We start from the raw sequence: 27606 nt of genomic DNA on the forward strand, positions 1-27606 counted from the left end.
CTAGCTAGGCTAACAATGATAGAAGGTACAGAACCGAGTGATTCACTGCCTGGTGGGTGAGGTAGAGGAATCAAGAGCGAAAGTGACAGCGAAGATGAAAGGTTACAGCCCAGATTTCGGGCTTGGAAAACTGGATGGACAGTGGAGTCATTCACTGCTAAGGGAGGAGGGGAGGAAAACCAGATGTGGAGGAAAGTTAACAGCCAGCATTTACTGGAGGCCCATTCGGTGTCAGGCCCCTCACAAATCCCTATAATCATTTTGCACGACAGAGACTATTACTTGGCCCCACGCCATGCAAAGAAATTAGAGTTTGGTATCAGGTTTCTACGTACTCCATAGCCCGCTCTCCTCCTACTACACAGTCCCTTCTGTGCACAGTTACTTCAACTGACAGCCCCAGCGCCACAAGCCACTGCTGAGGAAGCCTCCTTCCTGGGAGTAGAAGTGGAGTGCATCAGCAGAATGGCCTCAGTAGTTACTCCCCCTCCCCGGGCCTCCTCTGCCAAAAACCGTCTCTATCTGAGTCGTATGCAAGAGGCAGGTGGAGGCTTCGTTAAAATGAAGGCAATTAAGACACCACGAGGGGGACCGCATCAGCCAACATAATAATAGCAATAATAATAAAGTAAAGAAGCACAGGGAATTCTCCGGTTCCACTCTCGTCGAGCGGTCTCCTACGGAAAAGGCGATCCCCCGGGAGAGTACCGAGTGTAGGCGGCGGGCCTAGGATGCTCCCCCGCACCCTGACCCCAAAGCCCGAGGTCTCGGCAGGACCCCCGGACAAACGCCCGCCAGCCCGCTCGGAGCCACGCGGCACAAGGTGACACGGACCGCGCCTGCCCCTCAGCCGCCCTGGGAGAGGCCGGGAAGAGGAGGGAGAGGGGCGTCCGCGGGGCCCCGCGCTACCTTGTACTTATCAAAGCCGGCCAGCTGCTCCGGGCTCACGTATTCGTAACCAGCCATGACGACCCGAACACCGAGCGCCCACTCGGCAGCGACTCTCCGCGACGAGGTGCGGAAACACGAGCACCACACTAGCTGGGCAAGGATGGGAGGACTCGGCTGGCAAAGGAGCTAGTAGAGCCGCGCTCCTCCCACCGCGCACGCGTAGCCACCTCAGGCCACTTCCGCCGCCTCCCCAGTGCGCAAGCGCAGCCTCCACCTCTCCCCGCCCACCGAGGGAGGGTCGCCAGCCTGCTCACGCGGTCCATCCCCTCACGCCGCCGCTGTCCAATCAGCGTGGATCAGACAACACTAAGTCCCGCCTCCCAGATTTTCTCGTCGCTTCATTCGCTAGCGTCAAAATTGGTGAGCTGAAGTAAGGACTGAGTGGAGGCTAAAGGTCAATTTCCCAGGAGGCCTTGCTCCTCCCTGCCGCGAGAGGCGGGAGGTTTTGTGTATGGTTCCAGTGGGGAGGTTTCGGGCTAACGTTGAGGGGAGGCTGATTTCCTACCAACCAGTTCAGGAGTACGTCAGGGAAGAGAGCTTAGTTCCCTCAAGCTGTGACGTAAAAGCCCGGAGAAGGAATGTGTGCCTGGCTCGCTCCAAGCTCCTGGCACGGTGCGCTGCGCGCGGTAGGTGCTCAGGATTCGTGATGAGAGGTCGAGAAGCCGGGGGGGCACGTCGGTGGCAGGCGCTTTGCAGTTTAAAGGGCCGTGAAAGGGCGCCGGAGACGTCCCTCAGGCCTCTCCACTCAGTCAAACTGCAGTCGCTAATGTCTCCCACCAGATAGAAGCACTGGTCTCCGCGTCCCTAGGGGTCTTGAAGTGCGTTTGCAGGAAGCGTGTGCACCTAACTGGAGCCGGTTGTAGAATGAACACTAGATCAATGGCTCGAGTGTATCCATCCGATAGTAAAATGTAGTCTTAGAGTTTCTACCACTTTTTGTTTTTTTTTCTTTTTGAGCGCCTTCTTTGCGGGAAACCTTACATAGGTTTTCACCAACCCCCAAAACAATACTATGAAGTGGCAGGCACTTTTCCCCACTTCGCAGATTAGGAAGTCAAAATTCAGATGACCTGCCCTGCCCAGGATCAGACCATTCGTTACACAGCTCGGAAGTGGTCTACCCAACCCGAAGTGAGATTCTTGGCACCGGAAACCACTAAGGGGGCCTCTCAATCTCTGGGTCTCTAAACAAGGGTGATTATTTTGAGATCTCTTAGGTTCCTTATTCATTAAACAGTTAATTAATAGGCGCTCAGTATATGCCAGGCATATTATTATTTCCGCGTGTGTCTTACCTTCTAAAGTATGAGATGCTTGTGAGGTAATAGATACAAAGCCTCTGTCATCGGACCTGGTACATGGCAGAGGATCAATAAGCTTGAGTGACTGTTTCCCCTCACTTGTCCTAAGAAGAGAATTTGTATCTTGTACATCCTAACATCCCCCATGTCCTATAGTCTAGTGCCTTGCAGATAATACATGGTTAATACATTTTGTTGAATGAATGAGCAAAGATCTCTTTGATGTGCTGTGCACCATCTGCTTTGAGGACATTAGAAATGTGAATCTCCCTTTAGGAGGGAAATTGGCTCTAATGAAAGGAAAACTATGAAACCACCTCCTTGAACATAAAAGTATTTCCTTTATGCATGTACTGTATTTAAATCCTTTCTGTGTATAGATAAGAAAACTGAATTTGCACTAAATAAGACTTTTGGACAATGTACTCATCATCTTACTCGTGCTGCACATAAATGTCCCTTTGCATTCAAGAAAATTTTTACGGGTGCCTGGGTGGCTCAGAGGTTGAGCGGTCCGTCTGCCTTTGGCTCATGTTGTGGTCCCAGGGTCTCAGGATCAAGTCCCGAATTGGGCTCCCTGCAGAGAGCCTGCTTCTCCCTCTGCCTGTGTCTCTGCCTCTCTCTGTTGTGTGTCTCTCATGAATGAATAAATAAAATCTTAAAAAAGATTTTTACGTACTGATGCTCAAAAGTGGGGAACAAGAAGAGATGCTGCAGGTGGCTTGTGACCAGTGTCCTGGCAGTTTCTGCATTCAGCATAGACACCCTCTGGATCACAGCTGCAAGCGTGGGAGCTGCTCCATCAGCACAACCGGGTGAGAAGAGACGCTGGCTCTGACGTGCTGGCTGACATACAGTGAACTCACATTCAGTGGAACTGCCTGACCCCCATATTGGGGATAGGGAAACTGAGCATTGCACTGAACTAAGTTGTTGAGGTGAAGTGTTTGTTGAAGGAGTTTGGATGAATATAATCTAAATTAAAATTGGATTCTAAATTAAAAAAAAAAAAAAAAAAAGCTACCTTCCAAGGAATATGCTACAGATTTCATCCACTGTGTATTTCTTCTAATCAATATGAAGAGTTCTTAAATATTCATATCAAATTATTTCTTAAAGATATATTTATTTATTTTAGAAAGAGTAGGAGGAGGGGCAGAGGGAGAGGGAGTATCAGCGCAGATCCAATGGGAGCAGATCCAATGGGAGTACCAACTCAGCGCAGATCCAATGGGAGTACCAACTGAACCACCCAGGTATGCCTCAAATGATTTTTGATATAAGACCTGTAGGGGATAGAAAAATAAAAAAAAAACCAACCTGTGTTTACCTATCCCTTATCTGCCACCTCACTCACTGAAGTTTATCTCTTCTACATGTCATACACTAATCACACTTTCTGCCTTCCAGAATGATCATCATAGAAAATATTTGTAGTAGAAGCAATGTTATCACCTTTGTAATATAACCTGGGGGGAAAAAAGTGTTTTCACTCCTGACATTTCTGTTTTATTTAGTCCTAAGTAAGAGGCTGTCAGAAAAATAGAGATATCTAGAAATTGGAACTTAAAGATTAATATAGTTTAAAAACTCCAATATAAGTTATTAAAGTGGTAAAAAAATGGTCAGGGTTCCCCAAGGATGCTTATAAAACAGCGATGATTTGGTTTCCATTTTAAAATAACAGTAATGCCTTAATACTAATCAATTCTATGATTCGCAAAGGAATTTGGCATCTTACTAGATCATCTTTTTAAAAAATAATAATAATTTTTTTATTTGAGAGAAAAAAAGCATGAGCAGAGGGAAAGGGAGAAGCAGACTCCACACTAAGCAGGAAATCTGATGCGGGGCTCAATCCCAGGACCCTGAGATCATTACCTGAGCCAAAGGCAGGCACTTAACCAACTGAGCCACTCAGGCACACCTCACTAGATCATCTTAACAAGCCTGAGCAATGGGCCTAACTGTACAGAACAGAATAACAGAAGGAATATATGTCTCACCCAAGGCACCCAGTATGTGGTAAAACTGGAATAAGAACACAGATCATCAAACTTCCATAATTTCTCCACTACACCTTGCTTCTACAAGTTACCATGGTAAGATCCTTAAAAGGGGAAAACTCTCAAGTCAAGGCTAGAGGTGATTGGAGGGGGGTGGACACTAGGGAAGAACTGAACAACCTCATTGAGTTGCTTATTTTTTCTTAAAAATGGAATTCCCTTGCTAGAGTAAACCTTCTCAAGTTAGGTTTTGTCTGCCTGGGCTTTGCTGTATTTTACATATTTCAAACATAATCCTACTAGGTAACAATGTGTAGAAATTCTATTTGAGTGGGTCATCAATCCAATTCTTGATTACAGGGGCACCTGGATGGCTCAGTTGGTGAGCATCTCCCTTGACTCAGGTCATGATCCTAGAGTCCGGGGATCGAGTCTAGTATCAGGCTCCCTGTGGGAAATCTGCTTCTGCCCCTGCCTGTGTCTCTGGCTCTCTCTCTCTCTGACTCTCATGAATAAATAAATAAAGTCTTTTAAAAAAAAATTCTTGATCACAGAAAAAGTCTGTGCAACATACTGGGATTCAGCATAAGCTAATGCTGCTTTGTAGCTCCTACCTCCCTTGTCAGTAGAGGAGGGTAGTGTCTCTGCTATTCTGGGACTTGTCACCCCACCAGCCTCCCAAAGGTTTTCTGGCCATTTTTGTTCCCTTCATCTTTGAACACAAACTCAGTTGTGTCCGTAGTCATGCAAAACCCAGAGAGAATTAGTGTAAACGTTCAGAAGGAACCAGGAGCCTAGTATGATAAGAGTAAAATGACAGGTCTAGTAATTTATTTAGACTGTGCATACATAACCATTCTTGTTTTGGAGATGAGGGATTATTTCTCTTTAATAGCCATTATTCACGAACATGACTGTTATATATAAAAAGAGAAATATTTTTATCTCAGACAGGGGTGCCTGGCTGGCTCAGTGACGGAGCATGCAGCTCTTGATCTCGGGGTTGTGAGTTCAAGCCCCACGTTGGGTGTAGGGATGGCTTAAAAATAAAATGTTTTAAAAATTGATCTCACATAAAATTTTATATTGGGCTTATTTTGAGCATCCTTGAAGTTCTGATAGTGACCCAGCATCTGTATTTTCTGAGCAGAGAATTGATACCTCTCCTACACAAGCATCCCTCTCCCCATTATTATTGCACCATAATGGAAGCAGAACTCTAGGTAAACCAAGTACAGATCTTTCAGATGGGTAGCCATAGTGGCATGACCCCATCTCCTTATTCTTTATTCCTTTCTCCGTATTCCTTTTTGGCTCATCTAATGTCAGATCTGCAGATATAACCAAATATAACCACTATTTTTATTATTCCAGTTTGAACATAGAGCCATACAAGATACCCCTCCATTTTTTTTAAGATTTTATTTATTTATTTATTCATGAAAGGCACAGAAAAGCAGAGACATAGGCAGAGGGAGAAGCAGGCTTCCTGCAGAGAGCCTGTTGTGGGACTCAATCCCAGGATCCCAGTATCACGACCTGAGCCAAAGGCAGATGCTCAATCTCTGAGCCGTGCAGGTGCCCCAACACCCCATTTTTGAGTAAGAATTATTTTTGTCTTCATGGAACCGAGATCACTGGAATTGAGATCAACAATTTTCAGTGAAAGAGAAAGGTACTAGCAGAAAAACCTAAGAGCAAGAGAGTAGGAAATATTGCCATGCTTCATTTTCCTGTAGGAATCCCCAAAAAGCTGAGACAGAGGTTCAGGCAATAGTTGCCAAATAGATGTCTACTACATAAGGCTTTGAGATCTTCCTTGTAACACCCAAGGCTGTGCTGCCTGCTGAACTGTAGCAAAAGCCCGCTCTACTTTCAGAAAACAAGACATACAAATATGAAACAATGTGTAGAAGTTACAACTTCATTATCTTTTCCTGTATCCTTGTTGAACTCTAGCCATGTGTCAAATACAGAAACCATTACAGACCTTGGAGATACAAATTTGAATAAAACATGGACTCCAGGCAAGGAGTACATTATTACTGCATTCTGTGAATGACCAGTACTGCCCTGGCTCTTCAGTTTTTCTTCCCTCCTCCCCTCACGACCCCCTTTTTAAAAAGTTTACTGTTAAAAGTGTGAGATATTTTGTCTTAGAGAATTGACTTAAGGATAAGAAACCAAGAGAATCAAAACAAAACTCTAAATAAAGACTTTGAGATCTTATAGATACTGATTTAATATTTAGATAATCAAGGAGATAAGATATGGAAATAGCTCTTTGATAGACTAATGATACTTAGCCTTTCGTTATGAAATGTCCTATTAGTTGGCATGAGCTGCAAGAAAATAAAAGGTTCAGCAGATGTAAAAGCTAATTATTGCCACGGAACAGATCACACAAAACTTAGTAACTTAAAATAACAGCCATTTTATTTGCTTTAATTCTGTGGGTCGGGAATTGGGATTGGGTTTAGCTGGGCAGTCCTGCTAGTCCTGATGGTCTTATTACTATCCCAAGACAGCAGGAGTGGAAACCGTGAGGCCTTTCAAGGCCTACGCTCAGAAGTCACAGTGTCACTTCTGTCTCATTCTCATGGACAGGGCAAGCAAGCAGCCCAGCCCAGATTCATGGGAAGGAAAATAGATTCACCTCTTAATAGATGGAATGGCAAAGTCACCTGGCAGTAGAGCCTGCACGGAAGGATGGGGAGGCATTATTGCAACCATCTTTGCAAACACTCTGCCACCTCAGATGAGCTACAATAGCTAAAAGAGTAAGTATGCTTCATCAGGAAGAGATTGGGAACCAGTAAATGATGCTTGAATTGTTTTAAGGTACTAAAAAAAAAAAAAAAAAAAAAGACTGCTGGGACCCCTGGGTGGCTCAGCGGTTTGGCGCCTGCCTTAGGCTCGGGGCGTGATCCTGGAGACCTAGGATCGAGTCTCGCGTCAGGCTCCCTGCATGGAGGCTGCTTCTCTCTCTCTGCCTCTTTCATGAATAAATAAATAAAATCTTTAAAAAAAAAAAAAAAAAAAGACTGTCAAAACAAACTAAACAGTAAAAATCCTTGTCATGAGGCTTTGTTTACTCAACATAATCTGTCTCTTACTTCCAAATCTCCCACTCATCTCAACCCTCTCCAGTCTGGTTTCCAACCTCACAAGCTCCACTGAAAAATGGCTGTTTCCAGGCTCTTCCACTTTGTTGCTAAATCACATGGACACTTTCAGACTTCTTTTCTGACTTTTCATCAGCTTCCACTGCCTGCTGCTGTTTCCTTGAAACATCTAACTCCTTGATTGCTCTGAATTTCTTTTATCTTTATTCCTATCTTTGACTCATCCTCCCAGTGCTCCCCTGACACACTTATGGGTTTGGGTTCCCACTGTTTCTCTGTGCTTCCACAGCATCCTGTGCATACTTCTTTATTCATACTTACATGTTATGAAATTATCTATTTTCTTATCTGTCTTACTGAACTCTAAGTGCCTTGAGGGTAAGGACCACATCTGTAAACCCTGGACCTAGCATAATGCCTAGTACTCAGTAAGTCCTTGGTAAGCTTTTTTTTTGGGGGGGGGGTAATTTTATGGTTTTACTAACATAAAATATGGCATGCACATAAGCTGTCTATTAATTTTCTTTGCTGCATAGCCTGCCATTGGGATTGGTGACTCTGATGGCCAGGTGGACTGCTCTTTCCACAGTGGCTTTGAAGTTCTCAGAGGAGACATTGTGAGCAATTCTGCACAATAAGATTTGTTACACATCAGTAGCACTTCAAGCTCCTTGACATTGTAGACTAAGAACTTCTGGAAGCTTCTGGGCAGCGTGTGCTTTGTTTTGGTGCTACTCCTATAATCAATACTGAGTATCAAGGTCTGGCCCTTGATCTTCTGCACACTCTATTTCCTCCAGTTGCACTTAATTTTGACATTATTGGTCTGGTTGGTGCCAGAGGAACTTCTTTGTCCTCTTTTAAAAATCTTGGGCTTCACTAGAAGTCAGAGCGCAGCCATGGTGTGGAGTAGGAAATGGCTGCCACCTCTGCTGGCAGCGAGCAGCAAGGAAGAGAGGGGCTTTAGTAAGTTTTCACTGAATTAAATTAGACTATGAGGAAATAGAGAAATGTATGTTGCTGGCAGCAACAGGTGCTGTAATACTTTTCATACTCATTGCCCTGGTAACTCCAGTTTGGAAGAACATACTTCCAGGAAATAATCTGAAAGATAAGAATCTCCATTGACAAGATTCAGAAAGAGCCATATTTTATCATTGCAGGGGGGAAATTCAGACAATCAAAATGTACAATGAATTAAGGACCCAAACTGTAAACTATGGTAAATCAGTGGGATAAAATATATAATCATTAAAAAGATAAAGGGATCCCTGGGTGGCTCAGTGGTTTAGCGCCTGCCTTCAGCCCGGGGCATGATCCTGGAGTCCGGGATCGAGTCCCACATCAGGTTCCCTGCATGGAGCCTGCTTCTCCCTCTGCCTGTGTCTCTGACTGCCTCTCTCTCTCTTCTCCCTCTCTCTCTCTCTCTCTCTCTCTCTTTCTCTCTGTGTGTCTCTCATGAATAAATAAATAAAATCTTTTTAAAAAGTGGGTACAAAAAAAAAAAATAGAGGAAACTCCAGTAAATAATGAGTGTTGGCAAAGATGAGGAGATATTGGAATTCTTGCATGTTGTTGCTAGTGGAATTGCAAAACGATGCAGCATATATGGAAAAATCCTTGACAGTTCCCCAAAAAGTTAAACAGAGTTACCAGATGACCCAGCAATACCACTCCTGGAGTGGTATTCATAATAGCCAAAAAATAGAAGCAACCTAAATGTCTATCAACTAATGAATGGATAAACAAAATGTGAACATTCAAACAATGTGATATTATTTACTCATAAAAAGGAATGGGGGACTGATACACGATACAACATGGATAAACCTTTAAACATTATGCTAAGTGAAAGAGGCCAGGTACAAAAGACCATATTCTATATGGTTCCCTTTGTATGAAATGTCCAGAATATGTAAATCCATAGAGACAAAGTGGAATCATGATCACCAGGGGATAAGAGTGAAGAGGATTGAGAATAAGTACTAGTGGGTATGGGATTTATTTTGGGGTGATGAAATGTTCTGGAACTGATAGTGGTGATCATTGTACACCCTTGGGAATATACTAAAAAATATTGAAATGTACCCTTTAAAATTTTATGTTAAGTGAATTTTATCTCAATTTTTTAAAAGTAAAATAGCATTACATTAAAAAGAAAAGCGCAAAGATCCAAATGGTAATACAATAATCAAAAATTTAAGTTACTACATGGATTCTATTTGTTCCATATTGCTTCTGTAACAAATTACTACAAATACAGTGATTTAAGACAAAACAGGGATCCCTGGGAGGCGCAGCGGTTTGGCGCCTGCCTTTGGCCCAGGGCGCGATCCTGGAGACCCGGGATTGAATCCCACGTCAGGCTCCCAGTGCATGAAGCCTGCTTCTCCCTCTGCCTGTGTCTCTGCCTCTCTCTCTCTCTCTCTCTCTCTGTGACTATCATAAATAAATAAAAATTTTTAAAAAAGAAAAAACAAATGTCATATGGTACAGTCATGAGGATGAGACATCTGAAGTGAATCTTCTAGGATTAAAATTAAGATGTCAGCAAGGCTGCATTTCTTTCAGAGGCTCCAGAGAAGATCCATTTCCTTGTCTCTTCTAGCTTTTAGAGGCTGCCTGCATTCTTTGGCTCATGGTCCCTTTCTCCATCTTCAAAGCACATCACCCCAACCTCTCCTTCAGTTGTAGATCTTTCTTTTTTGTTCCTCACAAAAAAGGAGGAACATTTCTTGTTCCTTCCTTGTATGAGGACCCTTGTAATTACATTGAGTCCACCCAGGTAATCCAGGATAATCTCCCTATCTCAAGATCCTTAACTTGATCACATCTATTATTCACATCAGAGGGGAAAAACATTTGAAAAACTGAACAAAGCCACAGGGGTCTATGAAAAAATACAGAAAAAAAAGAAGTCTAATATTTGTCATTAGGGGATCCCTGAGTGGCTCAGCGGTTTGGCTCCTGCCTTTGGTCCAGGGCATGATCTGGAGTCCCGGGATCAAGTCCCACGTCGGGATCCCTGAATGGAGCCTGCTTCTCCCTTTGCCTGTGTCTCTGCCCATCTCTCTCTCTCTCTCTCTATCATGAATAAATGAATAAAATCTTTAATAATAATAATAATAATAATAATTGTCATTAGAATTCTAAAACCAAAGGAGAAAGAATGTGATGCAGAAAAAATATTTGAAGAAATAATGGCTGAAATGCTCAAATTTGACGGAATACATAAAGCTACATATGCAAAAAGCTCAGTGAATCCAAAACAGGGTAAGCCTTAAAAAAGCCCAGCCCACCCACATAACAGTCAGGACAAAGGAAAAATACTTGAAAGCAGACATAGAAATGATACATTACTTACAAGGGAACAATAACTATGGATTTTGCATCAGAAACCATGAAGGTCAAAAGAAAGTGGAACAAGATTTTTAAAGTACAATTGATCCTTGAGCAACTTGAGGGTTAGGGGTGCTAACCCCAGCACAGTAAGAAATCTACGTATATCTTTTGACTCCCCAAAAACAACCACTAATAGCCTACTGTTGGCCAGAAGCCTTACTGATAACATAAACAACATATATTTTGTGTGTTATATATATTATATATTGCATTCTTACAATAAAGTAACTTAGAGAAAACAAAATATTAAGAAAATCATAAAGAAGGGACGCCTGGGTGGCTCAGCGGTTGCACGTCTGCCTTCAACTGAGGGCGTCATCCCGGTCCCTGGATCGAGTTCCACATTGGGCTCCCTTCAGGGAGCCTGCTTCTCCCTCTGCCTATGTCTCTGCCTCTCTCCGTGTGTCTCTCATGAATAAATAAATAAAATCTTAAAAAGAAAATCAGAAGGAAGAGAGTGGAGGGGGAGCGGCAAAAGGGGTGAAGGAGAGTGGGAGGTACAGGCTTCCAGGTATGGAATGAAAAGAATAGGTCACAGGAATAAAAGGTAGAGCATAGGGAATATAGTCAATGGTATTGTAATAGCGTTGTATGGTGCATGATGGTAGCTACACTTGGTGAGCTATGCATGGTAAGCATGGCACAAGGTATAAAGTTGCTGAACCACTATGTTGTACACCTGAAATTAACATCATGTGTCAGCTATTCCAGAAAAAAAGAGGAAGAAAGAAAAATCATAAAGAATAAAAAATGCATTTATAGCACTGTACTACATGTATTTATTGGGGAAAAAATATTCATCTAAGTGGACCTGTGCCATTCAAACCCATGTTATTCAAGGGTCAACTGTGCTACAAAGATCATATAAAAAAAGATCAACTTCTTCATTGTATTGATGTGAAAAGAGAGGTCTCCAGAAAGATTAAATGGTTGTCTTGAATCACAAAGTTCTTTAATTCTGTAACTTAACATAATACCACTTTTCCACCATCACAGCTTCCTTGGCTTTTCTGAGCATGTATCTACACACACATTCCTTTGGCTGCAAATAACAGAAACCTGCTCTAACTAGCTCAAGCAAGAAGGGAAATCATTAAAAGAAGTTGGGTCCCTAATGGAACTTAAGATCAAGAGTGCAAAGGAGCATCAAGAATAAACTAAAGTTGAAAAAGTGGACTCTTCTTACTTCTGTTTCTGTCCACATGTTAGCTTCACTCTCCCTTTGAGTGTGGACCGTTTCCCCAGTCCTCTCCACAAAACCAAAAACCAGTAGCTGCTTTTTATATGTGGCAGGTCCAAGCTCAGGCTCTCACTAGGTCCTGGCTCCCAGAATATCTCAGAAGAGAGAAATGTTCCAGCGTGGCATTAGATGTGTCCTCACTGACTGTACTGTACTCAGGGAGCAGCAGCATGACTCTTATAAGGTGACTACTTTCATAGTAAACCTGGGATTATGGGTGGAGGGTAATTCTAGGAAGTGAGTCAGAAAGTAAGAGGAATAGAATCACTGACAATAGGCTTCCAGAACAAGTACCTACTATTTTTTTGCTCTTGGCACACAGTCTCCTGAGGCTTGTAACATACTGTTGAAACAGATTTTCTAGGTTTACTAACTTTATGAAATCTACTCATTTGTCTATTTTGTTATTAATTAAATGAAGTTTTCCAGTTTTCTCTTTCTCTGGAATATTGAAATAAATCTCGTTATAATCTCGCATGGTGTTGGCAAGGAATACTTACTCTTTTCTTCTCACGTTTCCACCCAGGAGAGGGAGCTTCTCCTCCCCAGAAGGATATATAGTCTTTGTTCCCTCTCCCTCTTCCCCAAGGAAAGAGCCATTTAATTGCTTGGTAAGATGTGCAGAATAAACTCTGGGTGATCCCTCTTTGGGAATGGCCAGTCCTCCAGACTCATTCTGAGCAAACTCGTCCCTACAAGGGAGACCCGGAGATGCTTGGCTATGGCAGGGACTGGCTTAGGTAAATTCAGTTCAAGGAGGATGTATTGAGAAGTGCATCTGGTGAAGATCCAAACCGTCTTCTCTCACTCAGCTCTTCCAGTAATAAGCTCCTTGTGATCCCCAGCTGGTCTGACTCCCATGTGTGCTTCTCCATTACATGCCCCTTCTCAAACCTGAACACGTACTTTTTCAAACTCAGAATAAAATTGTTCTTCTTTCATGGAGTCATATTACCATCCTGTAGCCTTTTGTGATTTGTATAAGACATTTCATATTTTTCCTTGCACATCACAGCTTTGTTCCCAATGACCACATTTGCTGAATTAAGGACAGCTAAATAAGTAAGGTATTCATGAGCTGACTTTCAAAGAACTGCTTGATTCTTATGCACATACTTTCCACACTCTCACCTGATTTTATATTATATTGGTTTCCTCTCCTCCTCAGGAAAAGAAGCCCTTTTGAAGAACTGTATTCTTTGTTGGATCAAATGCTATCTCATTGTATCTTTAATGCATTTTTGTGGCCAGAAATTCCTTTTATTCTATATTTAAATTGATCCATCATAATTCCCTTTATCTAAATTCCTTTGATTCAAAGTCAGAAGACCCAGCTTTAAGCTTTAATTCTGTCTTCCACAAGCTGTGTGATCCCCTGGCTCCTTTTCCTCTTCTATAAAGTGAGAGAGCTGGAGTAGATGGAGTAGATAATATTGAGGTAGGGGGAACTGAAAAGGCTCCATTTCTCCTGTTTCCCTGCAAGGCCCTATTTGCTCACGTTCTATATTTCAGCTTGCATCTGAGTAAAAACCAGAGAAGTTACATTCCCACTCCAAAGGGGAACAAGAGAATTAATCATTCTCTGAGTTTCATCCTCGGCCCCCAAACACCTGACAACATCTAAGAAGAGCCGGATCCCAAACCTGTTCTAGGACACTAGCTTTGAACAAACCTTGGCTGATGCTGGCATCAATAGTTCCCACCTTCAACAGTTTATGAAATAACAGCAATTCTTCACCGGTCACTCACCTGAGATTGGACCCTACCCTGGATTCCTGAAGGAACATATTTCAAAGACCCCTTCCCAATGTAAACCCCTGACACCCAGCAACAAGGAGATTTTCCTTTCTGAGCCTCCCAGACACTCCATCTATTCTCCGTCACTCACACTATTCAGTATATTCTGTTTTCACTTCCCCCTGGCTCACATTTGACTTCTATCCTGCACAAAGCCAAGAAGCTTCTTGGCTGGTTCTGGATCCAGACCCCCCTCTGGATCCTCAGACCCAACCTGCCTGCATCAGTATTTCAGCTAAGGTCCTTTCCCAACATTTAATGTCATTCAATGTTTCCAGTAATGTCCTGTCATGTCAGGTGGAAAGAGACTAAGAAGTTAGGATTCACATGGGATAAAAGTCTAAGCTACATTTATTCTTTAGTAACCTATTAGTAGTTTACATAGTAAAGGAAGTAAAACCTCCTAAAATAACCTGTTTGAATATAGATAAGAGAAACCCAGATTACAATCCTTTGTTTTCAAAGACCCTGCTGACATGGTCTGGAGGGCTCAAAACACAAAGGAATGGAAAGGAAATTTCTTTCACCCAGGGTACAACCTACGATCCCAGAGAAGCTGCTAGCAGGGATAGAAACCTACTGGTTTCCAAATTTCATTAGGCATGTAGGACAGAGGCCAATAGCCTTACAGTTGACCTTGGACTTGGGAGTAGGTAGGTGGCAGCAATTAAGTACCTGTTTGCCTGAACCCCACCCTAAGCCTGAGACCTGATTCAGCCTCTGGATGCTTCCTGGCAACCTGGGACACCTGGGCAAACTTGAAGGACTCTGAACCTGGTTGGTCCACAAGAAAGGAGTTGAGAATGTTAAGATTTTTTTTTTAAGATTATTAATTTGAGAGTGAGTGAGAGAGAGCACATGCACGCAAGCAGGGGGAGGGGAAGAGGGAGAGGGAGAAAGAGAGACTCTGAAGCAGACTCCCCGTTGAGAAGAGACACTGCCCCCCAGATCACGACCTGAGACAGTCAAGAGTCAGTTGCTTAACCCACTTAGCCACCAGGTACCTCAAGATTTGATACTTTTTATTAAGACTTTTTTTTTTCATTATAGAACAAAATTGAAAAATACAGAACATAGGAAAACATGCTAAATCCTACCATTTAGTTACAACCACTGTTTATGTCTTGATGTGCTGCTGCTGCTTTTCTTTTTTAAAAGTAGGCTCCATGCTGGGTGTGGAGCCCCACATGGAGCCTGAACTCACAACCCTGAGAGAAAGAGTTGGACACTTAAACTACTGAGCCACCCAGGTGCCCTGTGGTGTGTTTCAATTATTGATTGGTTCATTTTTTTAAATTTTTATTTATTTATTTGTTTATGATAGTCACACAGAGAGAGAGAGAGAGAGAGGCAGAGACACAGGCAGAGGGAGAAGCAGGCTCTATGCACCGGGAGCCCGATGTGGGATTCGATCCCGGGTCTCCAGGATTGCGCCCTGGGCCAAAGGCAGGCGCCAAACCGCTGCGCCACCCAGGGATCCCTGATTGGTTCATTTTTTTAAAAAGATTCTGTATTATATTTGAGCATGAGCAGGGGCAGAGGGAGAAGCAGACTCTCTGCTGAGCAGGAAACCCAGTGCAGGCTCGATCCCATGACCCTGGGATCATGACCTGAGCCAAAGGCAAACCATAACTGACTGAACTACCAAGCCACCTTGATTGAGTCATTTAAAACAAATATTACTTAGGGCCTCTGGTACACGACGTTAAGCCCTGAGGAATCCTGAAGTAAAGTCAACAGACACTTTCTAAGCCTGTAGCATTTCCTTCCAATCTTTTCCTTTTTACTTTTTTAAGATTTTAGTTATTCATGAGAGATACAGAGACATAAGCAGAGGGAGAAGCAGGCCCCTGTGGGGAGCCCGATGCAGGACTTGATCCCAGGACCCCAGGATCACACCCTGAGCCAAGGGCAGATGCTCAACCACTGAGCCACCAGGTGCCCCTCCTTCCAATCTTTTGTAGGCATTTTTGGTACAGGCAAAAATGTTTTAAACTTCTCTCAAATTGGAGATCCTTGGGTGGCTCAGCAGTTTGGTGCCTGCCTTTGGCCCAAGGCGTAATCCTGGAGTCCCGGGATCGAGCCCTGCATCGGGCTCCCTGCACGAAGCCCGCTTCTCCCTCTGCCTATGTCTCTGCCTCTCTCTCTCTGTGTCTCTCATGAATAAATAAATAAAATCTTAAAAAAAAAAAAAAAAAAAAAAAACTTCTCTCAGATTACAGACAGTTCCACCTCTAGTCCCTCCTCCTTGAGAGACCCTGTCCAGCATCATCCAGGACTGCTTCATGCTTTGACTGATGCACTCTGGTGACTGTGCCAGATGCTGCCGGGGAGGCCCCATCCCCTAGGCCCCTCGGTAGACAATTCCCAATGTGCTGACGGCCTCACACATCCAGCTTCTCAAACTTGATTCTTCACCATTCTCAAGTTCTCTGAAATCAATTATTAACAAAGTCTTTGTTCCCATGCATATAATTCTTCTGTGTGTCTGCTACGCTTCAGCAGCCGTCCTAGCAAGGGGAGAGTTGAGGTGGTGGTGGAAATAGAAATGTGTTGGGGCTAGATTTTTGCCCTGGGAACTCTGTGTGTGTGTGTGTGTGTGTGTGTGTGTGCATACTCACGCGTGTGTGCATGTTTAAATCTATGCTTTCTTTTTTCAATTAGAAAAACACATGCCTATGTTTCGAAAAAATATATATTAAACAGACACATCCACACCTTTAATCCCCTTCCCCAGAAGCAACAGTTGCCACCTTTCTGATATTTTTCCAGAAATATTCTAGTATAAAAAGCACAGCTATTTAATATAGATTCCCTTTTTTATGTAAAAGGAGCATAATATACACTTTAAGCTTCACCATATATATTGGGATTCACTGCAAAATAGAGTTACTTCACTTCTTTTCCACAATGTTATGTTGTTTGGAAATGTCCCTTTTGAATGGGCATTTTGGTTGTTTAACATATTTGCTATCACAAACAACTCTGCCTTGAACGTACTTATACACACATTTTTGGATGCATGTATCACTACTGTCAACATTGAATATGATCAATGTCTTATCTTTTGATAATTAGTTTCAGAGTATTTTCTTATTTCATTTTTTTAACTTTTTTGTTTCCTGATTTTTGTCTTTTTTTCTTTTTTGTTTTCAATTTAATTTTCTTATTTCAATGTGGTATCAAACTATTGATAATTCTTTTCAGTAAACTGACTTTTTTTGGGTTTTGCCCATTTTCTATGTTACTAATGTAAGATAAAAAAATTCTTATGTTAGGCTAGCCTGGGTGGCTCAGCGGTTTAGCGCCGCCTTCAGCCCAGGGCCTGATCCTGGAGACCCGGGATGGAGTCCCACGTCGGGCTCCCTGCATGGAGCCTGCTTCTCCCTCTGCCTATGTCTCTGCCTCTCTCTCTCTGTGTCTCTCATGAATAAACATATAAAATCTTAAAAAAAAATTATTATGTTAAAAGTAATTATGTTAAGGTTGGCCCTTTTACTCAATCATCAGGCTACAAACATGTTGTCTTTTTTTTTTTTTTTTAAGATTTTATTTAATCCCTCTCCAGGTCCCAGAGTTTTTGGTTCAGACCCCAGGGGGAACCTGCACAGACCATTCTCACTAGGGCATGTGGGTTCCAAGTGGCCCCACAGAGACCTAGATGCCCATGTGACTCAGTCACAGACTGTAGCACTTCCTCTGTGAATTCATTCCGCTGGCTCCCATCGCCTCTTCCTTCCCATCCCAGCTCTGCTGAGCCCCGCCAGCTCTTCTCTGAGGAAATTTGCATCATGCAGCAGCCGGAGGACTCCTGAGGACTGCTTCACTGAGCCATGGTCTGTTCAGCTGGCCCCGTGCTACTCCTGGCCATGACTCTCCCACTGGTGGGGTCACCAGTAGCCCAAGCATCCCAACCTGTGAGTAAGACTGGGGCGAGGACCCAGGGAAGGTCTACAGAGGTGACATAGGGTGACATATGTCATCATGAGAGGCAGCAAGGTGTGGATGAAGGGACAGGTGGCAGAGCAAAGGCTGGAGGGAGAGGAAGTAATGTAAAAACAAGAGACGCCAGTTTGTTATAAATCTTTGAGAGGTGTGGGATGGCTTTTGTTTCTTTGAGTCACTGTGAACTCCAGTGATACCAGCTGCCCTCTGGATACAGGCTCTCCCGGTCAAGGTTACAATTTAAAAATGGAAAGAAAAGAAGAATTTTCCAGACTTGGAAACCATGGGCATAGAGGACAGGAGAGAATCTGAAGAAAGACAGCAGAGTCGAGATCAGCACTTTTTGGTTTCTGTTTTTTCCCAGGAAGACATCTGTATCTCTCTCCATATCCGAATCCATACCCATATTGACATGTGTATCTGTTTTTAGATAGATACCCACATTCACATACAATATTGAGAGAAGGAGGAGTTGGTAAGGAATTAATTTACACGAACGAATGAACGGGGGACTAAGGGAAGATGCTGCCTTATGCTTCCCCTCGTGGCAGTTCCTATGGAGGGAACAGAAGTCCCCAGGCTTCTGCCCCCACCTCACCCCCAGCTCTGCCCAGCCCTCCCCATTGGGGTTCCAGACATAGCCATTTCAATTAGAGGCCCAGGGACAGGTAAATTCAGGAAGGAATTAAACAAAGCATGTTGACTCTCCAGGGTGTGCCTGGTTCCTGGGTTCAGGGGGGATTTGCAGGCCCTGGGAGAGTCCCAGGGACTGTATCCCTGGCGCCTCCTACTAGAAACCTGCTTTCCTCTTCTGAGGTGCTTGCTTGATTCTGGCAAAAAGAAGAGCTTGGAAGAGATGGAGTCATGCTAGGTTACTTGAGCCAGCACCTGAGCAGCTTGGGGAAGAAGGTGTCCCTGGAAGAAATCTCAGAGATCTCTCCCCTGTGCTCTGTTCCAGGGACAGAATCAGGCTGGAGGGGAACTGGGGCAGCAATTGGACCAAAAGAGTGGAGCAAGTGGTAAGTGGATGGAGTGAGCAGGAGGAGGAAGGAGGGAAGAGAGGAAGGACTTGGGGGTGGGGAGCAGAGAATGAGGCAGAGGAGGGCATACAGAGGACTGGATCCACGGCCGTCCCCGTGGTCACACAGGTCCAGAGGCCAGGTCTCTAGCTGTGAGGCCTTAAGAAAATCATTCATCTTCGAGAGCTTCATCTATGAACTGAGGGTTTGGGAGAGGGTGACATGGCGCCTTGTGTGAATGCACATGGTCAGTGAGGGGTTACAACTCTCTGGAGTCTCATCAGCACCTAGCTGGGCTGTGGGAGGTGGGATCTGCCTTGGGTGCTGTCAGGGCAGTGTGCAGCCAGGTGTGGGAGGCACAAGAGGACCAGCCTGTGGCCTTGCCACCTCTCCTCTCCAGCCGCTGCCTCTGCCTCTGCTCCTGTAGAATCAGCGCTGGCCTCGGTCTATGTACAGATGGACTTTCCAGATCAGACCTGGCCACTGGCACTCTCCGGGACCCTGACTCTGCCCCTTGCCTCAGCTTCCTCTTCCCCAGGAACTCTCACTGGCCTCAGCCTCACGACAGGTAGGGGGCATTCTACTGAGCCCTGCCTCTCAATGGCTCTTACATCACTTGTGGGGGACCGGGGGCTCAGAGAGAAGGGGACACGGCGTCCCAGGCCTCCTGCAGCCAGCTTGCCTGAACTACTGCCGGCCCCTCCCATTTCCTGGAGGGTCTCCAGGCCAGCTCCTTCCCCACCTCCCCACCAGACAGACCCTTCCCTTCCTGCTCCATGTCCTCATCTTCTCAACTTTGACAAAGACCCTCTTGGGCAGATGGTGGTGGGCTCAGACTTCTCTGCCCTCCCCCTCCCCTGATGACGGCCCAGCAGGACGTCTGCTGCTTTGAACCCTGGCTGAGGGGGCAGTCCCTGATGGCTGGGGCTCTTGTGACTCTGGGATGGCTCCAGACAGCCAGCCCTAGAGCCTCTCAGGTATCAGGCAGTTGTTCGTCCTACCTGGCTGGCTCACTCAGCCTGCCCGCCTCTTGGCCCTCCCTCTGCCGCAGAGTGTAATGTCGACCACGAAGGCTACAGCCATTGCGCTTGCCTCTCTGGGTACCAGTGGAACGCCAGTGTCTGCTCCCATCACCAAGCCTGCCAGATGCCTCACAACCACAGGCCCTGCGGTTGTCTGGTCTTCAGCCCTGCAGAAGCCGGGTACTGCCAGTTGCTGCCACCTGGTGAGGAAGGTTGGGAACGTGGAAACCAATGAGCCCAAGGGAAAGAAAGCGTGTATTTTCTCCTCTCTTACCCCCAAATCTCAGCCAGCTGGCCCAAGCCCAGGACCTCCGGCGGGTGGGAGAAATCCCAGTTACCCTGGCGGGTCACAGACCCAAGCTTGGGACCTGAGTAGTGAGACTAATGAACAACAGGGCTCCTGAGACACATGGACAAGGAGAGAATGTGCTAGAGCACCTATTGTTGACCCCAGAGGGCCAGGATGGGGCTCCAGCAGCCCCAGGCTACCCAGAGGAGGGCAAATCATGGGCCACAAGGCTCCCCTGTTTGGTCCCAATGACAGGGTCCTCCAGCCGGACTACAACACCTGCACTCATCCAGGACAAAACAAAACAAAACAGTGCTGGGGGTGGTGGGGAGGGAGTGAGGAGGAATGGGATCCTGAAGATGGGGTAGGAGTGAGGGCCTAGCCGCAGAGGGCCACAGTTCCTGCTCTAAGGGGCTGCTGCCTCCTGCCTCCCTGCAGCCCCCGGAACACTGAGCCCCAACTCCTGGGTGCAGACGCCTGGCTCCACTCTCAATCTGACCCTCGTCAAGAACCATGAAACCACTGACCTGGACTGGTTCCTGCGGCCCCCGGGCAGCCCCACACCCATCCTCCTGCAGCCAGGGACACATGTGTCCCTGACCTCTAGCCCGGGCCAGGCTGTCCTCAGCATCCTCAATGTCTCCCATAAATGGGCAGGTAGCCTGCCTGTCCTGCCTCTTGTCTCTCTGTCCTCCAAATCTTTTCACCCTTCTTTCCCCTGCTCCCCTTACCTTCCTCCTCCTCCCTCTCTTCTCCTTCCTGTTTTTCTCTCCCCTTCCTTTCCCTTTGCATCTTTCCATTTATTTATTTTGGGGAAGCAAAGGCTAAGAGGCCTGCTGATGTGAACGATGATCACAGAAGAATGCTGAAGGTAGGGGGTCCATTTTGACAGAGAGCAGACCGTGTGTTTTGCTTCAAGATGTTGCAGTGGCAGCAGGTGGTGTGGGAAGGGCATCCCCTAGTGGGAAAGGAGCTCACCTTAGCATTCATGGCTCCAGGCTTAAAAAAAAAAAAAAGGCAAGGGCCTCTTCTCCAGGCCTCTTCCTCCTAGAAATCCTTTCTGGAACAGGGATCTTGCTGGGCTTAAGCCTCAGACCGGGAGGGCAGAGCTCAGGTGTGGCTTTGGAAGCAGCAGAGCTTCTGTGGCACAGGTGGGTGCTGGAGGAGCCTGGAGGTGCAGCAGGTGTGTATCTGCAGGTGAGTACACGTGCTGCTTTGAGGCTCAGGGCTTCAGGTGGGAGCTGTCCCAGGTGGTGAAGGTGGCCCTGCAGGCGACAGATGTGACTCGGCTTCCAGACCAGCTCTCCATTCTCTCCTCCACCTGCGTTGGCTTCCAGCTGACCTGCTGCATCCCCAGCACACATCTGACCTACACAGCTTCCTGGAGTCCTGAAGAGGGCAGCAGAGGTATGGTGGGGACAGGTGGCAGCTGGCTCCCCAGCTCACAGGAAGCAGAGGCTGCAGTTCCACCTGGGAGTTTGGGTCCAAGTCCAGCACTGCACCCCACGGGCAATCCTGATTCTGTTGATACAACAATAACCACCCGAGTGTAGATAACTGTGGGCAGAATGTGTTCCATGTGTTCACACAATCTTAACGAACTCTTGCAACATACTCTGTGAAGTTTGTTTGATGAAAGTTCCCATTTTACAGATGAGGAACCTGGCTTCAGGTCCTGGAGCTACAGACCCCCAGGGGCTCCTCACCAAAGTCCAAGCTCCACTTCCATAGTTCAATGCCCGCGTGCCACTCAGTTCTTCCCCACTGCATCATCTGCTTTTGAAGTTGCTAGAAAGACTTAAAGGACATCTCTGGGCCTGCCGGGTTCCAGGTCCCTTCCGGGCCCAGTAACTGCCCTCCCCCCCATTGCCTTCAGCTTCCTCAGTGGACACGCCAGGCTCCCAGTGCTTTGTGTTGACCGTTCAGCGCTGCCCTGCGGCCGACACCACATACACCTGTGAGCTGCAGAGCCCAGGGCTGGCCCTTCTCAGGGTTCCCATCTCTGTCACCATCATCCAGGGTATGCTGGGCTTGGGGTCCAGCCAGTTGACCTCCACCTGCTGGCCCTGGGCACTCCTCGATGTCCCCCTGCGCAGGAGCCCCACAGCCAGTCTCCAGAGCCTGAACGGGTTTCTGCCCGGGGAAAGGCTGGGGCTGGACTGTGGTTACCAAGCCTCTCTGATGCCCTTCTTCAGATGGCGACACCACCTGCCCTGAGGACTCCTCAGCTGTCACCTGGAATGTCACCAAGGCTGGCCACGTGGCACACGCCCCGTGTCCGGCGAACAGGACTGGCTTGGTAGAGCGCACCTGTGGGCCTGATGGGGCGTGGGAGCCCGTGCGCAGCAGCTGCACACGCACAGAGCTTCTGGCCCTGCATCACAGAGCCTGGGTAACGCCTCAGGCCCTGCTGCCCACGCGCCTCTGCCTCAGGTCCTACCCCTTCCTCACTCGGGACCGGCTTTAGAAGCCTTTCCCCCGCGGCCCGGCCTCAGGTCATTCACCTTCCCTGAACTAGAGCCTAGCAGAGCCCCGGAGTGCGGGCGGCAGCCGTAGAGTGGAGCGTGCTATTCTCGATCTCATTCCCACCAAGGGTCTGTCCCAGGAACGTGGGTGTCAGTTCCTTCCATGTGGCTCCCTCGAGCTTTGCTTCCTGCTCCCTTGGGGATGGTGCACAGGGTTGCGGAGGAAAGAGCTGGATGGGGGAGGAGCGGCCCTTCCCTCGTGAGGACTCACCCACTCCACTCCCCAATTCCGGCTGTCTCATCTGTCTCAGCTGCTACAGGCAGGCCAGGGCTGGCCTGCTGCGGAGGTGTCCCAGATCCTGGCACAGCTGTCGGAGCAGGTGGCAGTGGTGAGCTCGCCCTCTGACTTATTGGCGCTGCTGGGCACCATATCATTGCTGGCCAAGGTGGTGGTAGACACAAGAATACAGCTTCCCCGCAGGGCCCTGGAGGTGAGAGTTCTGAGCCATGGCAAGGGCCAGCTGGGAGGTGGGGACCCGAAGCTCTTTACCTCTGGGCATTTCCATCCCCCTGACATCACCATGGGCTGTCAGACAGCAGAGCTTTCTAGGAGCTGAGCGTCTGCTCCCCTGATCCATCTCTCCTCTCGGATACCAGTCCCCAAGGCCATGGAATGTGGAGAAGGTCTGATGGTGGGAACACATGGGAGATCAGAGAAGGCAGGAAGAGGTGTGAAGACATGAGTTCAGAGGCATTCATGCACATGCAGATGCATAGATATGGTGTGAAGACACCCCCTGCCCCCAGCTCCCTGAAACACACACACACGATACCTACATGGAGATACATGAACACTCTTGGCTTTGCTGGACTCACCGAAATCAGCTCTCGATATGGGCAACAGTTGGTGACCAATGAGCTGCATCCAAAAGAATAACCAGGGGCAACCACTCTACACACTCTTCCTGTCTGGGAATGTATATCACATATGGGGGGACAGACATGCGTGTGGCCTTCTACTTCAGAACATTGTGCCCTCTAGCATGGGCCACCATTCTTAGCTTTATAGACCTAGAGGGGTCAAAGAATTGAAGAGGGGCCCCCTTAGGGCCCACGTGCCCCAAGTGATGATGGCCGGGGGGGTGGGAGAAAACTTGTCAGATGGAGAGGCTGGATGTGCATCAGGAGACCACGTACTTGAAGCCACCCCAGTGGTTAGCTGAACAGCTCCCCATTCTTCCCATGTAGAAACTCTCCCTTCACAGGTCTGTTTTCTTCTCCCCCTTTCTCTTTACCCTTGGCTCTTCTGCTGGACCAGGAAAGGTGAGATTGGGGCCTATAGTGCCCTGTACCCCTGGCCCAGTGCTGTTGGCTCTAGCAGCCAGGGCTCATCTCTCCATTGGGATCTCTCTGTTGGCTGTCACAGGCTCTCCTGAAGACCACAGACAAGGTCCTAGACATGGACACCAGCTCTCTGTGGGCCCCAGCGCAGGCCCAGGAGCCCTCAGCAGGCTCAGATCTCCTGCTGGCCGTGGAGATCCTGGCACGCAGCCTGTGCCCACGGGATCACCCTTTCTCCTTCAGCTTGCGTAACGTGAGGCTGCAGACCCAGCTCCTTGGACCTGCATCTCCTGCTGACTACAGAGCCTCCTTCTCCACTCAGCCCCCATTGCAGGCACACATTCCCAGACGCTCACTGGCCCCTCTGGGCCATAATGGAACGGACATCAGTATTACTAGCCTGGTACTGCAGAAACTGGACCACCTTCTGCCCTCAAACTATGGACAAGGGCTGGGGAGCTCCCTCTATGCCACTCCTGGGCTGGTCCTCACCATCTCCATCATGGCAGGCGGCCAGGCCTTCAACCAAGGGGAAGTTATCATGGATTTCGGGGGCACAGATAGCACTTCCCACTGTGTGTTCTGGGACCACCATCTCTTCCAGGGCAAGGGGGGCTGGTCAGACGAAGGGTGCCGGGTGCAGAGCGCCCGCGCCAACTCGACCTCTCAGTGTATCTGTAGGCACCTCACTGCCTTCTCCATCCTCATGTCCCGAAACACTGTTCCAGAAAACCCCACCCTGGAGCTGCTGAGTCGGGTGGGCCTGGGGGCCTCTATCCTGGCACTACTTGTGTGCCTGGGTGTGTACAGGCTGGTGTGGAGAGTGGTGGTGCAGAACAAAGTTGCCTACTTACGCCACACGGCCCTGCTCAACGTGGTGCTCTGCCTTTTGGCTGCTGACACCTGCTTCCTGGGAGCCCCACTGCTTCCTCCAGGGCCCCGAAGCCCACTCTGCCTGGCTGCCGCCTTCCTCTGTCACTTCCTCTACCTGGCCACCTTTTTCTGGATGCTGGCTCAGGCCCTGATGTTGGCTCACCAGCTGCTCTTCGTCTTCCGTCAGCTGTCCAAGGGCCGAGTGCTCTCCCTGATGGTGGTCCTCGGCTACATGTGCCCAATGGGGTTTGCAGGCGCTGCCCTGGGCCTCTACCTACCCCGAGGGCAATACCTGGGGGAGGGGGCATGCTGGCTGAATGGGAAGGGAGGGGCGCTCTATGCGTTTGTGGGGCCAGTGCTGGCCATCGTGGGTGTGAATGGGCTGGTACTAGCCATGGCTGTGCTGAAGCTCCTGAGACCTTCACTGTCCGAGGGGCCCCAGGTGAAGAAGCGCCATGCCCTTCTGGGGGTGATCAAAGCCCTGCTCGTTCTCACTCCCATCTTCGGCCTCACCTGGGGGCTGGGCCTGGCCACGCTGCTGGAGGAAGTCTCCATAATTCCTCACTACATCTTCACGATTCTCAACACCACCCAGGTGGGTGACAACATGGTGGCTGTGCTTTTCATCCTTTGACACAGTCTAAGCCACGGCCAGTCCCTTCTTAAGGAGGTGTCACGGTGGAGCGGAAGAAACAGTCTCAGGAATTTTAGTAGACTTAGGTTTGGATCCCAGTTCCTCCACTGACTAGCTGGAGAACTTTGGACAGACCTCTGTGAGCTTTGGTTTTCTTACCTGTAAAACAGTATCTGGTTTTGCCAGGGAAGTCCGAATTGCCAGAACCCCAAAACTTGGGAATCTCCTTTGTGACCAAAACAGTAAGAGAAGCACCTGAAACGGATTCTATGCACCAGATGATGCTAATGTACAGAAAACTCTAGATGGAAAAAAAAAAAGGAAAACTCTAGATGGGAAGCCTCAGGACATGAATTAGCCAGGACAGAGGCTGAGGAAGAGGAGAGGGAGAGTTGATTTCGGGGGATTCCTCCCTCGTTGACTAATGTATCCCCATATCCCTCTTTTCAGGGTGTCTTCATCTTACTGTTTGGTTGCCTCATGGACAAGAAGGTGAGTCCACCCACCTAACCCCCGGCTGACCTGCGGTGCCCGCGTCAGGCCTTGGGCTGGCATTACCTGGGCCTTAATCTCTCTCGCAGGTACGAGAGGCTTTACTCGAACGCTTCTGCCGCACCCAATCCCCCAACTCCACCATCTCCCTGGTGAGCTGCTGGCTTCAGATCCTCAGTTCTCCCGCTGAGAGCAGCCTTCCCGAGAGGAGACAGGCACAGCTAGAAGCCAAGAGAAGACTGGGGCTGTCTTGTAGAATGAGCATGTTTCAGGTTCTAACCAACAATGGAGACAGGAGCCCGGTCAGAGCAGTCAGAGTCAGGCCACTGGGCTCCTGGAGACTCATTTTGTTTCTGGTTTTAACATTTGAAAGTCTGCCTTCAGTTACTGTATGAAGGGAAAAGTTAAGATAAGCATGGGAGTCAGCGTGGCTGAGGGCGAAGTCCCTAGGATTTCTGTGGCCCTGGCAGGAGGACAGAGGAGGACGTGATGGGTACAGCCTCATCAAAGGGGAATTGACAATAACAATCGCTCTGCAGTTGGGCCACTCTGCCCCTTCCTAGGCTACGTATGAATCCCACGTCCCAGAGCACCGTGGAGGAAGAAGTGAAGACGCCAGGTGAGAAGCAAGCCTTCCTGGAAGCAGTGTGAGCAGCACGGAGTGAAGCTGAGTGTAGCAAAGGGCTTCCTGGCAAAGAAGACTCCTCTTCATCTAGCTGTCCCAGCCCAAGGGTTGGAAGACAGACTTCTCCAGCATAGACATTTCTGGATGGGGTGAGGTGGAGGCCTGAGAGAGCAGATGGCATAGCACCTTCTATTGCTTTCACAGAAAGCTGGGGGGACTTTTACTACCAACAATCCTTGATTTAGTTCTCTGAAAATTCCTTTTTGCACTGTCCAATTTTTAATTATCCTGAAAAACCCTTGCTTCAGAGGAATTGCCATTGATGGGCTTAGTATCCAGAGGGGAAGGCAGCCTTGCAAGTTCTTCAGCAGCCCAGAGCTGCAGGGCTGAGCCCTTCCAGAGGGGAAGGCAGAGCTCTGAGGGAACCACACACACAGCCTGTGTTCCTCCTCCTCCAAAGGAGTCAAGGGAATGTGTCTGAATCCACCAAGGTGGGCCCTGGCCCAGTGCTCTGAGAGCCCCTCTGCCCTCCCAGAGTTCAGCAAGGACAGGCTAATATTTCCACTAGTCACGTTCCTTTCTCTTGCAGGTCACCTGTCCCCACCCCTAAGCTATTCAAGCAAAAATATCGTGAAAACTAGCTAAAGCTGCCTAATGAATAAGCTTGCCTCTTCAGTAAACATAATCAATAGATATTAAAATTCGAAATGATTGCAAGTAAAAACGTCTCAACCAGTTTTTAATTAACCAACAGCTCATGTTAGAGATATATTTGATAAAAATTGTTTTAACTATTCAGGGATTTCTTTTCTGGTTATTTCTTCTCTATAGCTAGGAATAAAGGATGACTTGATGACAGGAACTCTGATCTTCCAAACATTAAAGATGAAGGATAGACTTTGGTCTGTTTCTTTTCAAAGTTTAGGAAAAGGTGAAGCTAATAGGGTCCTCTTTAACTTTCACAACAATATCAATATAAATGTAAGTTTCAAAAAAAAAATGTAAGTTTCACAGACGTATGCATGTGTACAAGTCATTGATCTGAGCACATTTCTAAGAACGCATTACCAATTGTAAAG

The 27606-nt window shown here is 47.4% G+C and overlaps 2 protein-coding genes across 20 annotated transcripts in view; one reads left to right on the plus strand and one right to left on the minus strand.

Annotated features, from left to right (window-relative positions):
• Positions 1–1146, minus strand: part of SELENOI (selenoprotein I) — a 43019-nt gene extending 41873 nt beyond the window's left edge. Inside the window, exon 1 of one of the 2 annotated variants that reach the window (XM_077843856.1) lies at positions 910–1140. In XM_077843856.1, the coding sequence (XP_077699982.1) occupies positions 910–966 (57 nt within the window). In that variant the 5' untranslated portion in view covers positions 967–1140. Of the gene's footprint in view, positions 1–909 lie in introns of both variants that reach the window. The other variant, XM_077843857.1, reaches the window with a different exon arrangement.
• A 111-nt stretch (positions 1147–1257) lies between these two features.
• On the plus strand, positions 1258–27251 carry ADGRF3 (adhesion G protein-coupled receptor F3). Of its 18 annotated transcripts, XM_077843832.1 has the most exons (18): positions 1260–1577; positions 2945–3067; positions 3391–3508; positions 6866–7038; positions 17369–17739; positions 18726–18786; positions 19187–19354; positions 19838–20011; positions 20536–20754; positions 21295–21504; positions 21974–22117; positions 22293–22489; positions 22874–23053; positions 23989–25371; positions 25861–25902; positions 25992–26054; positions 26466–26521; positions 27117–27251. In XM_077843832.1, the coding sequence occupies exons 5-18, from the start codon at positions 17656–17658 to the stop codon at positions 27166–27168; spliced, it is 3033 nt and encodes a 1010-aa protein (XP_077699958.1). In that variant the 5' UTR covers positions 1260–1577; positions 2945–3067; positions 3391–3508; positions 6866–7038; positions 17369–17655; the 3' UTR covers positions 27169–27251. The 18 variants fall into 18 exon arrangements, 16 of the variants coding, with proteins under 16 accessions (XP_077699968.1, XP_077699962.1, XP_077699966.1 ...); XM_077843830.1 differs by lacking the exon at positions 2945–3067; XM_077843831.1 differs by lacking the exon at positions 2945–3067 and having other exon boundaries at positions 17571–17739.
• The last annotated feature ends 355 nt before the right edge of the window (positions 27252–27606 follow it).

Source organism: Canis aureus, chromosome 12, assembly GCF_053574225.1.
Source record: "Canis aureus isolate CA01 chromosome 12, VMU_Caureus_v.1.0, whole genome shotgun sequence".
NCBI classification, from domain to species: domain Eukaryota; kingdom Metazoa; phylum Chordata; class Mammalia; order Carnivora; family Canidae; genus Canis; species Canis aureus.

Bases quoted from the DNA above. Each gene is read 5' to 3' on its own strand.
- ADGRF3 (XM_077843836.1), top strand. From the start codon at position 17,656: ATGGTCTGTTCAGCTGGCCCCGTGCTACTCCTGGCCATGACTCTCCCA. The intron at 23,054-23,988 runs GTGAGAGTTCTG...TGGCTGTCACAG, and splicing joins TTCCCCGCAGGGCCCTGGAG to GCTCTCCTGAAGACCACAGA. The intron at 25,372-25,860 runs GTGGGTGACAAC...CCCTCTTTTCAG, and splicing joins CGATTCTCAACACCACCCAG to GGTGTCTTCATCTTACTGTT.